The 15,344-nt window shown below is 40.4% G+C and overlaps 1 protein-coding gene across 6 annotated transcripts in view; it reads right to left on the minus strand.

The window, feature by feature from the left end:
• The window catches only part of ptprfa (protein tyrosine phosphatase receptor type Fa), a 165,787-nt gene that overhangs the window by 135,720 nt on the left and 14,723 nt on the right, over positions 1-15,344 (minus strand). For all 6 annotated transcript variants that reach the window (XM_028403182.1, XM_028403183.1, XM_028403184.1 and 3 more), the window contains exon 3: positions 2,299-2,444. In XM_028403182.1, the coding sequence (XP_028258983.1) occupies positions 2,299-2,444 (146 nt within the window). The remainder of the gene's footprint in view (positions 1-2,298; positions 2,445-15,344) is intronic.

Here is a 15,344-nt window from a genome sequence, read left to right on the forward strand (position 1 = left end):
GCTAACATGGTAGCAGAAAGGGAAGGGCCACCAACTCACTCATGCTTCTTATTATTCTGTGACATCAGCAACATGCATCTAAAGAGAAGGCTTTGAGCCAGCACAGGCACCCCTGACCGATGTCATGTATCTGAGTTCACCTTAAGTCTTGATTAATCCAAATGTGCAAAGAGATGCAGGCGAGTGGAGCTGAGGTGGGCTGGTAGTCAGGAGTGTCATAAACAGTAGTCTATAGTCTATATATGTTGAAGCTAACACTTTGCATCAGTTTCTAAAGTGGACAAAAATTCAAGAGACATCTATGGAAATGGCAACATAGACACGATGATGCTTTTTCAGGCTGCAAATTATATCATGAATTGTCCTCATTTATGAAGCACTTTTCTACCCAAGTAGTACTCTGAGAACTTTTAAGTTCTGCTTCACATTTACAAATTCAATGGTGCCCTCATGAGCAATTTGAGGTTAACTACCATGCCCATTAGCGGATGGAGATTTGGAGGTTTAAACCGACAATCTTACAATTACCTAAGCCACAGCCATGCTGACTCTTCTCTCTTATACAAGGGACATGAGTTGACAAAATAGACGATGAAAGATACCTAAAGCAGCAAGACAAAGGAAAAGCAATAACATCTTTGACACCTGATAAGTCTAGCCTATGACTGAGGCTTGATATATTATCCAGTAAAATCCATCCTATTGCGAGTAAATGCACAACCCATCCCTTGTGAGCTACCCGTTCATACTGTACTTACTACACGTGTATGTGTGGATAATGTCCTTGCTTCTATTCCTCTGTGTCTTTAGCACTATGCTGGACTCTCCAGTGACAAAGCTAATATGTGCACGGATGTCTTCACCCTTTGATTGACCTTACATGATTAATTTATGTGTAAATTAAATCTACTAAACAGAGGTGAATACCAGCCTACAGCAGTTAAAGGAGAGTGCGACTGTCTCTGCACTGGAAGGAGGTACGCCCACCTCACACACAGGGTAGCCATCAGTTTGACTAATGCTGAGCAGACAGGTGGAAGATAATTCCTATTACTCACGACGACGTGAACCAAGTGTCTCCGTCTACACAGGGCTCATGTTGAGTCACTTCACTTGAAGTCATTTTGGTTGGCTTGCAGCTAACGAGCCTTCCTGCTGCTCTAGAGTCCTGCAGGAAGGCTCATTCAGTCCTGTTTATTAAGCAGCTGCTGTGTGGACTAATAGAGCTCCATGAATACATTCAAACATATATGACCTTTTGCTTTTTTACCTCTTAAAAACAAAATCATATCTGTTCAGCTGTTTTACCCTTTTCAGACCAAAGCAAGTGCAACTTCATAAAGCCTCTTTACAGCAGGTTAGATAAACCCACCCAGATTAATAGGCACAACACACAGAAAGGAAGCAGGACCTCCCACCTTCAGTACCACTGATGCTAAATGCAAGACGTGGGCAGAGAGCAGTGACAGCCCAAAGGTAACTCTGGGAGGAAAGAAGGACGGACAGACAGAGCGACCTTGCAGCTTATGCTGCGGATTGTTGAATAAGTGCAGAATATTAAACACACTGGAAAATGTAAAAATACTCATGATGACCTAGGTGCTGCTAAGATGGAAGCAGCCAGAGCCTTCTCATAGAACTATTTATGAGGTGGGCTGATCCACTATCAGAGGTGTATAAAGCATAAAAAGAATTGTGACACCCAAACAGAAGGACTGGCAGAGCAGTGTGTGGTCATTAAAAGCATGGGCTGGGGACTGTAGTAGTGCTGCTGGAGGTTAGACTGCAGTCTGAGCTAGCAACGGCTAACAACTGAACAAGACTTTTTACCAACATGAATGTATTAGTTGTCTGTCACCTGAACTGAAGGCTGTGTGATCTGCTCCTTTGAGAGTAGATCACACAGCCTTCAGTAGTTTAACTCGGTGGTTTGAGACATTAAATCAACCTTCACTCACACACACCATGTGCTGGCCTCTGGCTTTGCTACAGTGGTATATTACCAGGTATAAAAAATGAGGAACGTTTTTGTGCATGGTGCTAATTAGCAAATACACCAGCTCAGCCACACTGCTGCACACACACACACACACACATCCGCCCTGACACTTTGTAATTACAGACAAAATGACAGCATTTGCACACAGAGGTGTTTTAAAAACTTTAAAAAACGAAAAATTGACCTTACGGGACTCTTCTTTCCTTTGTATGTGTATGCATTGCACACACACACCCACACAGTTAATGAGCAGTGGGGTGTTGCTTCACATTTAACACACCAGGATCATTGAATCTTACCTCAAAGCGCTGAGAGCTGACTTTCTTCCCCTTCTTCATCCAGGTAATGCGAGGTTTGGGCTCACCCACCGCCTGGCATACGAACGACGCCACTCCACCCGAAATGCCTGTTTGATCGTCAGGGGACTTGATGAAGCTGGGCATGCCTAAGGGAATAAGACCGACAGTGAGGAAGAGAGGAAGAGTGATGGTGATGAAGGCAGGAAGCAAGAAAGAGCAGGATAACCACAATCACACAAGGTGTCATGATAGAGAGACAGCTGCAGGCAAGTTACAGGGATTTTACCTCTCCTACATCTTGAAATAACAATATTCTCATTTAAAAGTTGATTCATGCCTGTGGCCACACATTGTCGAACACAACGTCAGTAAAAACAGCTGAGCACCAGCCTTCCCCTGATAATAAGCAGCACCTGTCAGTCTTATTAGGAGTGGCAGGAAGCAGGCATGTGAGGGGACCGATAGAAACCTTGAAAATCCTGCACAGACACTGGGATCACAATACTCTGTGTCTGTTTGTGTGTGTGCAGGTGATAGGGCTGTTTAATAATAAGGCTGTTTAATAATAAGTCATATTTATACATGTAAGTCTGCTCTGCATTTTAAATGCATTATTCTATTATCTCATACATTCTAAACTATTTGAAGGACTTGTAGAAACAAAAACTCTTGGTGATAAAAACAGGATTGCAAACCTTCTGAACATAAATAGCTCTAAATCTAAATGGGGTTATATGTAAAACCTTTGCAATCAGTGCACTTTGTGAAATAAATGATAATATTATGAGAATACTAATAATAATAGCAATGATTTAATGAAATAAACTCAAACTAATACAATATGAATAAAGCCATAATTTACAAGAAAAAAGTTATAATATTATGAGGATAAAGTCACATTATTCCTGATATTTTTCATAGGGGACTTTTTTGTCATAATAATAAGTATTTATTGTCATAGTACAACATGTCATTAAAGTAATGTAATAATATGAGTAAAAAAGTCAGAATTTCTGGAAAATTCACAATTGGAAAAAAAACTTATTTTAACCTATGCTGTTCCTGTAAATTTTGCCCACTAACAAAGAAATGTTCGGTCTATAATAATAGTAGGTTTATTTGAACAGTGAGAGACAGAATAACAAATAAATCCAGAAAAATGCATTTCAAAAAAGTTAAGAAATTAATTCACATTCCCATAAATGAAATAAGTATTTGATCTCCAGCAATCAGCCAGAGTTCTGCTCCCAGCTGTGTTTCATACAGGTAAGGAGCTGACACCAGGAGCCCTCTCAGCTCACCTGTCAGCTTACCTGTATAAAACACACCTGTCGTGTCAGACAGACACGTAGGACAGCTGAGACTTACAGTCAAAAAACCAGGAAAGGACAAGGGGGTACGCAACACATGCAAGGTAACCAGACAAAGAGGAGCACAGGACTTAAATAAACAAAGGTAACAAGGCACAGGTGAACCCCGGGGTATAGGCAATCACAAGGAGGGAAGAACATTAGGAAGTAAAACAGACAGATACACAGGGAGTAGGGGGCCTTCAAAATAAAACACTACAACTAACTAACAACCAGAAACACATCATGAAAACCAAGTCACACCCAAAAAACAACAAAATAACCAAACTACAACCTAAGGAGAAAACAAGGGCAACCCAAACACCAGACCATGATAGAAACTAAACTAAAGTGTATTGTTAGATTACTCTTAATCTTGCAGCAACTGTACTCATTAACCAACAGTTAAGCTCTGGATGGGATTAATATCGTAACATTGTTGTGTACCCACTCAGCTGCATTTTGCATGGATCATAACCTGAATTTGTTTATTTGTATTTATTTGGTGCCCCAGAGAGGATCAATTTAAAAATGAACTTTTCTTTACTGATTATCTTACATCTGTCAGAAGCTGCTTCACATGTTCTATCAGACTGTTATTGCTAGCACTGCTATGTATCTATTAAATCTGTAGATTAGGTTTGCAGCTATACAGATCTAACCAGGTTAGGAGAGAGCCACACTGTGGCACTGAACAGTCTAAGTAGACTTAACATACACCAATCAGCAACTGGTCAGTGACATTGACATGTCAGCATGAAACCTATGTGAAGATGCATATTATTGGTATACTTATTTGCTAGCTCTAAAATCATAGCATTTATAACTTAAGTCTCACCCTAGTTAGTGAATAGAACACATAAACACCTTTACGTTGGTGTTGGGCACAAAAGCAAAACACACTTAGTTTAAAAATGTTATTTATTTCCTTGTTCCTTGTTACCGATATTTATTCTTCATGGTATAGTGCCTTTGTTAAATTTTACACCCTTGTTAGAAAAGCAGCCTGGTCCGTTCTAACTCCATGGTAACACTCACTAAGCCCTGCTCTCCTTCTGAGACACACTGCTGTGAATGTGTATGTAATTAAATATTCCTTGTCGGAGCTCCTCGCCTCAGAGGCCGCAGAGAGAATCGTAATGCTGCCGTTTCCTTTGGAAGGTGTAAGTGGCTGCTTCAGTGAAGGGTCAGCGTGTGTGTGACGGTGTTTTTGTGGAGACAGGCTGAGACAGGGGGATGATACTGCTGCTTGAGAGCATCAAAGCATTGTCATCGTACAGTTTCCTCCCTGCATCAGTGCTGCTCCCAAATTGCCCTCTGTCAACACGTATCCTCCAACAGAAGTTTGTTTCTGTGATGTAACTGTGAGATCAGCTGTCTCACAGGCTGCCGCCTGCCTTCTACTTGTGTGGTTTGTGGTTCCCTTCCATACACTCTGTAATATATGTACTGTGGCAGGCCACCCACACCTACAAATAAGTAGGTAATTTGATTAAGTTAGCACCACAGACACACACAAAAAATGTAGACATCTTAGAAGTAAGCCCCAGGCTCAACAGTTGCTGGTTTGAATGTGGTCCACCAACTCGATCTGTAAGCTTTCAAAATCCAGACAGAATTACATCATCATCAACACACCAAGGAATCTGTTATGTCACACTGCCAATATATTCTTCAGTTAAGGGTGCAAAAACAACAACTACCAGCTGGCTATCCCCACTGGGCATTGGTCAAAACAACAAAAAGAAGGCACACAACTGACAGGAAAGAGGACAGCGAGTAAAAGAAGAGGAAGAGGAAGAGAAATAACACTGTCATCCCATATGCACCAGGGGTGTCAGAATGGAGGATTGCCATTACCACCTCCCAGGTCACTTCAAACCTATGATGACATTGAGAGAAACTGATCCAACATAGGAACAACACTCCATTTCAACAAAACCTGTACACCAGTTTTACCTTTCCTGATCAATTCAAAGTATGTCCAATTTCACATAATAAATACATGTTAGACACATGATTGGGCTGAACAGGATATCTGCAATAACCAGTGAAACTATGTGGCACCAACTGAATGCTCAGTACAAACATTGGAGGGACCAGAACACAACAAAAACCCAAGCCAGATGGTCTACAGACGAGCTGCGCTGCATGCAACAGGATTGAATGCGCTAAGTAGTAACCGAGTAGCAGGAAATCTTCTGTTCCATGTGACAGTTCTGGATGCTAAGTCTGGGACCACAGATACAGAAAACTGAAACACTACACTCCAAGGGCTCCCAATACCAATTGTCCCCCATATTTGTTTTTATGTTTCATCACATGAGTTTCTGGGAGATCTGTAGAATGGCCACTGTGGAATTGTGACTGCAAATAGCAGGTGAGTGGTCTGACAAAGCCATCTACGTAGGATTATGATGTTAAACTGGTTTGAAATTGTCTGTATTTCTTCCATGGTTCAAATCCTAAAGGAAACTCTTCTTTCTGTATTCTTTCAATTGAATTGAATTGAATACATGTACTACAATGTACTACACATGTACTGTGTTTCTGTGAATGAAACAGCTATCGGTCCACATTTACAGTACTGAGGCAACAACATTTTTGAGTCTGCTTAGAGCAACACAAATGTTCGAGACAGGGGTTAAATCCTATTTACCCAGCAGGGAGCTAAGGCAAGACGAAGCCTTTCACAGTGACTTTTGGCAACTGATAAGTGTGTTCTTTAAAGTTTACCATTATCCAAACCCATTTATGCAGCTGGAGCCAAGAGCAGCTTCCTTTAGAATAATTCCATGGAAATCTATTCGTAGAAATTGTACAACAGGTTACTGCTGGGTCCTGAGGATGGCCAATATGCAGCAGGGAAAATGCTCTTTATAGCATGCTGCACAAATAAGTTATGTGAGTCAAGCTGGCAGAGAAGGTTTTATCAGAGGTTCCAAGGAGGCAGGGAAGGTGGGTGGAGAAGAAGTGAGTGGATCATACCATTATTAAGCTATTTATTTCCCATGGCTGCTGTTGGCTGACCCTGAGGCTTAGCACTCTAAATATAAAACATACCGCTGCCCTCGCCTCACTTCTTTGGCAGCTGTGAGTCGTCTCATTCTTCTCTGACCCTGTGCTTGAGGGTGATTCTTGGAAATATTTTCTTAGAAATCTAATCAACTATCTGACCTTCTGCATGTAAATGATCAAGGCATTTATAATGATAAGAAAAGTATAAGTAGAATTTATCTTTCATGTGTGTGTTTTTTCAGTAAAAATGCAGTAGAAGCTACAGCCAGTGACTTGTTAACTCAATAGAACCTCTATTAAACAGACAACAAAGGAGACGTCCTGTTTGTTAATTATAAGCAAATTAAGTAAAAAAAAAATCATAAAAATTCTCATAACCCTGCAACAGATACAGCAACAATTGAGACACAAATCGAAGTGCATGCAGATGGTGAGATGATCAGAGAGCTTTAAAGCACATTAACTACACCTAGCAAATGCTGCTTGACTGTAGCTTAATGGATAACCCCTCTCAATGAAAAGATTTAACTACTGTACCTTGACTTGTAAACTTTAAAAATTATGAGCTCTGGCACTTCACAATGTACCTACTTACAGCTTACAGCCGTTTCAGTAACACTTAGAAGAAGAAAAAAAAATCAGCCAGTCACAGGTTCATGTTGTTTTTTAAGGCTTTGCTCAGTTGAAATGAAATATTAGACTCTACACAGAATTGCTGCAAGAAAACAAAAAAAACAAAAAAAAGGAATCTGAAGTTTATCATAGAAAACACTGCATTCTATATATTTTGTTGGAAAATGGTTGCTTTGCTGAAGGATTCCTAACTGCTCTATAATTCAGATGTGAGATGTATCCTGTTTGAGGAAACAAGGAAGGAAGTGGGAGTTGTGCTTTATATTACATTGTAATGCATAAAACAACTTAGCATCCATGACTCACATTGACTGAATGACTTTGAAAAAGTCTGTGTTTAGACTGCAAGAGAATGAAGTGTTTTAGAATATGTTCATATTTTTGTATTACAACAGTCATTCTGGCAGCACCTTTTCTGTCCAGAAACTGTTCTTGAGTAACTTTTCTGTTTATTCTAGCAGTGAACTAAGACATCTGCCTTCGCCTACAATAAGCAGAAAGTTGAAGCTCAGTTAGATATTCTCTAGTATGGCTATAATAGGTTTAGCGTGCGCTAAATGCCAGCTCCTCCCTGCTCATTTAGCAGCTGATCTTTGCATAAAGCCAATCTCACAGAGGATGTGCATGGCTGGAGCCACAGGGGGGAGGCTGCTTCTTCAAGAGAGAAGCAGAGGAAAGCTGTAGCCCACAGGAGACACCAGCCAGCTCTCCTCACTGCTTTTTATGGGAATTATCATGTGCTCAGATGCTTAGAGAAGGAATTCTTTTCACAGAAAAAGGGCAGTTCTGTCACTGAATGACAATTATTTCAAGACTGCAGTCCAACTAAAGCTAACGGTATGATATGGCATGGACAAATATGATTATAACCATATGAATTGGAATACATAATACAGTTTAACTCACAGTTTAAGTCAGGGTTTACTTTTAAATCAGCTTAGACAACATTTAATGACATGCCAACTCAAAGTCGATTCACATTTTACCCTTCTCAGTCTGACAGTTAAATTGCAGGCTACTGATCTCAGCAGCACATTTATTCAGACAGAATGTCAATAGTAAGTCTACTGAAGATACAGGACATCCAGCTGGACTACAGTCATGTCCACAAGTTAGTACCCCCTTTATCAGTCTCTCACATTGTGGAGGCTTCAGTTCATTGAGGATTTTGAGCATTCACTTATGCACAGTCCGCTTCCTTCACCACATTATTTTAGTTGAGTTGAGGTCTAGACTTTGAGCCTGCCGCTCCAAAACCTTGATTCTTTTATTTTTCAGTCATCCTGACGTAGATTAGCTGCTGTGCTTTGGATCATTGTTCTGTTGTATGACCCAGTTTCCACCAAGCTTTAACTGTCAGACAGATGGACTCATATTTGTCTCTAGAACACTCTGGTGGACAGAGGAGTCCATGGTCCACTCAATGACTGCAAGGTGTCCAGGTCCTGTGACTACAAAACAAGTCAAAACCATCAGTCTTCCACCACCGTGCTTGACATGACGTGAACATTAAGACCAAACAGCTCAACTTTGGTCTCATGTGTCCAAAGGACATTGTTCCACAAGTGTTGTTCTTTGTTCAGATGCAGTTTAGTGAACCTCAGTCCTGCTTCCATGTGCTTTTTAGACAGAGGAGTATTTCTCCTGGTAACCCTTCAAACAGACTGGACTTGTTGGGTTTTTTGTGTTTCTCTGATCTTGGGCTGAATTAGCTGGGACGTCCACTCCTGTGAAGACTGACAGCTGTCTTGAATGTTTCCACTTGTGAATAATCTTTCTCTCTGTAGAACGTTGAACTCCAAATAGTTTGAAATAGTTTTATGAGTCTTTCCAGATTGATGTGCAGCAATAGCTGCTTCTCTAACACCACTGTTAATGTCTTTCCCTCTTGTCATTGTGTTAACACACCTGAATGCTGCAGAGCAGCAAACTGCCACAATGTGTGTTTTTTAGAGAGTCTGTTGGATTGAACTGGGCTACAAGCATATTCTGCATACAGAAACACAGTTAGGCAGATATATAAAATATGAAATCAATAAACGGAATCCTGCCAGTCTCATTAAAAATGGAAAGGCCACTTAAATTCTTTAAACTCAGCATACATGTATTTATTGAGAGTGACGGCATGTAGCAGTGACCAGACAAACCATTAAAATGGTGCAGTGCAGTTTGAGTACAGCCAGCAACAGGGCTGTGTGTGTCAGTGTAATTCTCCTCTGTAAATGTAATGACTCAGGAAATGTTAAATATGGCTTCAGGTAGTCATAACCAGTTATAGACACTAAATTAAAATGCATGAAACAGCTGTTATGTCACTAATAGTGACAGCATCTAAGTCTGTCTAATTCAGGAAATGGTGTAGGTGAATTGTGAAATGACGGCTGGTCCCTGAAGTACACACTGTACATAATATAGCAAACTAAGTGAAAAAAAGATCAATATGTGTACAGTTGTAATGAATGATGAATTACATTTGCATGTTTGCTGTACCAGGCTGTACACATGTTATTTTGCATTGTATATTTTAACATAGATTTCAAAGGAGTTTGAGTCATTATGAAGCCAGCATCAAGTAGCCACTGGAGGAACTACAGTTTTTGGCATGCTCAGAGCAGTCATATCATTTAGCTTCATGCAGGCAGCTGACTAATTGGTAGAATAAAGGCTAGTGGTCATGAACTCACATCCCTTGTGTGGTTCTGCTCCGAGGAGCAAAGCATTTTTTTTTGTTTTTTTTTTCATTCAATTACTCTGGTAAATAACAGTAAACAGGAGACACTGCTTTTAGCACAAACTACTGAGGCCTGTGGGAGCTATATGACAGGAGCAGCGAGTGCATCCAGCACAGCATGTTACGTCGCGACACAATCAGCCTAAAGGGGCGAGGTGTCACTGTGACTGACATGTGCCTGCTTTGACCCTTTGCACGACATTTAATAAAACATACAGAGTTCTGTAAGTATTAATGTTTTCTGAGGAAAAGCCCATCATGCCCCCTAAACAGCACAATAAGGCAGAATTATTGCTGTTTCTGCAAAATCAGGCAGATTTTATTACTGCAGGTGTTTTAGACTGTCACAGCAAAATGTACTCTCAGCCTATCACCATAATATAAATAATCATGTTGAAATAAATAAGTCAAAATGAATAACTTTAAAGAGGCTGATGAAAGACTACATATATAAGACTCTGTGAAAGGCTATGTAAAACAGACTTTCCTGTCAGGCACAGTGTTTCTTTGTTTGGTTTCTCTATATTTTGCATGTTTGACAAATGATAGAACTATATTAAATATATTAAAATTTGTGAAAATTTGTAAAAAAAAAACAAACAAAAAAGCCAAAACCAAATTTGTATAAACAACAACAAAGGAAAACACTGCATACCAGCATAAGAACCTTATTGCTCTTTATACAGCATGACAGTGGTAGTATCCAGTGCTTAATTTGTAAAACTAGGCAGTCCTGGAACACAGAAGAGCATTGCGGTGGTTCAGAGGGCTATGGAAGGGTCATAAAATGATGCCAAGACTCCACATTCTATGGGACCTATTGGACTGCCTAGGTGGGAGCTTTTTTAACTAAATTAACCTAAACAACTTCATTTTCACAAACAAGAAAATTTATGTTTAGATGTATTGATTGGACTGCAGCGTGTGCTTCTCTTCTCCCTTTAACCAATCAATGGTGCAGGTTTGACCTCAATATTGTGAATTCATTCAAACAAACCAGCATACGAGTTAAGTTTTAACATGAAAACATTGGTATGAGAGACATTTTACTATTGTATGATGCACATAATTACACACAATTGGATATTAAAAGTTAGGGCCATATTTTCTATTTACAATCACAGGCAGTCTGTCTATCTGCCCTCCAGTCCAGTCTAGTACTAAGGACAGGACCATACCAACACCACAAATGAATCCCTGGTACTATCATGGTTATGGCCTATTTTGCTGTGTCTGTGTCAGGAGGGCTTGCTCTCTTTGATGGAACAATGAATTATACCAGCACATTCCAGAGTTTGCATATTTTAACCACTCACAGATATGTAATATTGGCTCTTTTTTCATAAATAAATTACCAAGTACTAATAGTTCTGTTGCTTCTGTCTCTTTGTCTACTTACATGAGTTGTGTGATGCTTTGGGTTATATTTATGCAGAAATATAGAAAATATGACCCATAGAAAATTCTATGAGGTTCATGGGGTTTACTTAATGTACCAGAGTAGATGAAGGGTAATGAGATGTCAAATGACATGTGGTGAAGGACAATGTAAAATCCTTGGACTTAATGACTTAACACTATTCTTAGGTCAAAGCTATTCCTCAACAAAAACTACTTCTCAGCTCCTGAGTTTACAGCCTACTGTTTCACTTCTCATTGTCAGCCACTGCAGCAGACTTGTCTTACAGGCCCGTTTCTCATTTGAGCTCCTGGATTTAATGATGTCTAGGCAAGCAGCCAGGCAGTCAAATGTTGTGCGAGGCGGAATAAAGCTGTGTTTCAGAGGCAATTCACAATGACAAGTGACAACAGTTCCACACAAAGTGTCTTCTCCTCACAGAGACTCATTAGGCTGAGGAGTTGAGGGGGAGCAGCCATGCAAATCAACCTCTGATCGGTCAAAGTCACATATAAACAATATGGCTTCTGTTCACTGCAGTGCCCTTCAGGGGTATCTTGCTATAGCCTCCACATGAGGGGTGAGGAACTGCTCATGGAAAGCTCTGCTGCACATGTAATCACATGTAAAGCAACTGACACTGAGCAACGTCTGTTCACCTATCCATCTGCTGTCTTAGAGAGTTGCACAGTGTATGGGACCTCAAGCTGAGTGTGCACAGATCAGTTCAGATGCAGAGATCAATAAAAGTGGTGGACACAAGCAGCAACTATAAAATCTATGCCCAAGTGTTAAAAGATCCAGTTCACCCAGCAGCCTCTAGGGGCTGGCTTCAAAAGTGAGTCAATCCCCATAGACTCCATCCATCCATCATCTGAATCTGCTTTGTCCTGCAGTGCCAGGGTTCATCCTGGACAAGTCACCAGTCCATCACAAGACATGCACAGACAAACAAAAATTCACACTCACACTCACACCTACGGGCAATTTAGAGTCACCAATTGACCTAACAAGCACGTCTTTAGAATGTGGGAGGAAGATGGATTAAAAAAAAGTTGGATTTAAAAAAGGTTAAAACAGACTTTTCCCTCTGCCGCAAGCTTCTTTTTGAACTCCATTCCACATACACCGCAATAATCTGTCTACATGAGGGCAACAGGTTTTTTTTAGGTTGGTAAATCATTTGCAGTATTTCATTAAAAATGCTGAATGCAATGTTGACTTTGTTAAGTCACTAGCAAACTGCAAGCTGGTCAGTTTAGATGAATTACAGGCTCTGATCCTTTCAGTATGTTGCTACAGTACACAGCAAGCAGCTAGCATCACTTTATTCAGACAGTCCACAGGTTGTTGTGGAAACACTTCACCAATATAATATGAATAAATATTTAAATTGAAATTCTTCTATATACATCCTTGAAACAGTGCTTAACCGAATGGTTTGTCATGTGTCATGTGATGATGTTTTCCCATAAGCTATGAAAAGCAACATTGTGTAAAGTGTTTCTTTACCCATCAAGGGAACACACCCCGAAGAGGATAGACTGAACAGCAAACGTTTGCTCATTGAGTTTCACAGCACAGCTCCTCTGCCCTCTAACGCAGAGAATCCTGCCAGATAACCGGCACTGCTCTCTGACGGGCCTGTCAGCATAAACTGTCAACTGTGTACCACCAGTAACTTCCCTCCTCTGTGCTGTAACAGAGAGAGAAAGAGAGCAGGAAGAAGTCAGATACATGGCTGCACGGAGTGGAGGCATAAAGTGTCTCTGAACAACTCCCTCACCGCTTCCACAGCTCAGACATGGCAGGTCTGAACCAGACAGTACTGCGGTGTTTTAAAGGAACATTTTGACATTTTGGATTTTAGACTTGGGAATACTTTTTTGCACAGTGGTGTTAGAAAATGTGTTAACCCTTTAGAGCGTTTATATTTTTGCATAAATATGACCCAAAATCCTAAGCTCACAGAGGAACCTGGAGGAACTGCTAAGCAGGTAGAGGCTTTTCTCACATTGGATAATGTTCACCCTGAGGGAGCACTGAACAACCAAAGCGTGCGTGGCAGAGCTGTGAGGAGAAAGTCACTGCTTTCCAAAAAGAACACTGCTGTGCTGCAATTTGGTATGCATGTGGACAAGTCAGGGGGCTGCTGGGAAAATATTTTGTGGATGGATGAACCCAAAATAGAGTGTTTGGTTGAATAAAAAATGTTTTGTTTGGAGAAAGGAAAAGCCTGCATTCCAGCATAAGACTCTCATTCAATCTGTGAAGCATGGTGGTGGTAGTATCAAGGTTTGGACCTGTTGCTGCATCTGGGCCAGCTTACCCAGTTGTGACATGTCAGTTTTTAGGGGCCAATTATTTTCTTATGCTCAAGATCTGATAAAGCCCTTGTATATTAGGAGAATTTCACAACATATACATACATTCACTTATAGTGAGGAGCCTGTTTCTCTCATACCCACAAACACTTAGTCAGACCTGCAGAGTGTACTTCCGTTTGGAGACAGACCCTGCTGCCACTTGTGTTTGTTCTTATAAATAATACATTGTTCTCTCCTGCTCCTTGTTCATGACCTGCAAAATTGCCTCCCACACAAGTGTGGTAGCATTACCCACATGCTGCATGAAAGGTGGAAGGAGGAAGGCCAAGAAACTGGGAATAAACAGACTCTATTTTGCAAATCATTGTATGTATGCAGCCCTGGGGGGTTGCAAATCCAAAGCACTGGCTGGTTACAGTATGGTTACAGAGCAGCTGCCATAAATGAGCCCTGAATGGATGAGAACACAATGAGGGCTTGAATACAGTGTTTAAAATATGTAACACACATTAAATGATGTCTGTAAATATATGAATCATTAATACAGTGGGAGGGAAATCCTGTTCCTGTCTCTGAACCACTGGTGGAAACATGAATTTAGTCAATCAGCATCCTGCCACCACATACATACAAAAAACTTACAGGAAAACTGAGACCCTATGCGATTGTCAATGGTAGGGAATTCAGACTGTGCCATGAATTATAATATATAATATAATAGTGAGCTCATCAGCAAAATGAGAAAAAACACCACTGTTGTCACACAAAATACAATACAAAATTCACTATGTAGTGCACAAAAAAGAAGTATTGCATGCTAAAAAGCTAAAAATCAAGGGATAAAGGTCATATACACCTTTTTTATTAAGTCCTCATAGCTGAATGTCATATATCTCATGCAAAAATCAACAGCCATGAGAAGTCCTTTAACTATCGGTGGTAAAAATCAATAGTGCACCCCTAATCCTTTATCCAAAATAATGGTCTCATTGGATTCACTGGAATGGGCAGCACTTCAGTTCTCTGTGTACCAGGTAAAAAAGGGCTGATAAAGTTGGAGACCAAATTATTAGCCCCCCTATGATAGTAATAATCTTTCTTTTTTGAGCTTGCACAGGAATGGTTGCAGACAGAAAAGAGAAAAGAGACAGAAAAGAGCAGCATATAACACAACGATTATGGTTCCCAGAGTCAAACATGGTGGGATATATGGGGTAACTTGGTGTGTCTGGAACTGGGAATCTTTTCAGGGTGGAAGGAATCGTGAAAAAAGACCTAATGAAAACCTAAAGAGGTCAGTAGCAGAACGGGGTCTTGGTTGACAACAACCTGAAGCATCTTCTAGTGAAGAACTACCTCAAGGAGAGAGAAGTGAACACCGTTGACAGGCCTTCACAAAGAATGGACTAATATCAGACTAAAAATCCACAGAGTGTACTAAAGACCAGGGTCCATGTCAGGAGACCATTTAAACTGAAGGAATTTGAGTGATCCTCCAAAAAAGAATGAGCTAGAATTCCTCAGGAGACATGAAAACTACACCAAATGACTCCTGGCTGTTATCAAAAATGAAGGATAAGGACAACTGA

This window comes from Parambassis ranga, chromosome 4 (assembly GCF_900634625.1).
Source record: "Parambassis ranga chromosome 4, fParRan2.1, whole genome shotgun sequence".
NCBI classification, from domain to species: domain Eukaryota; kingdom Metazoa; phylum Chordata; class Actinopteri; family Ambassidae; genus Parambassis; species Parambassis ranga.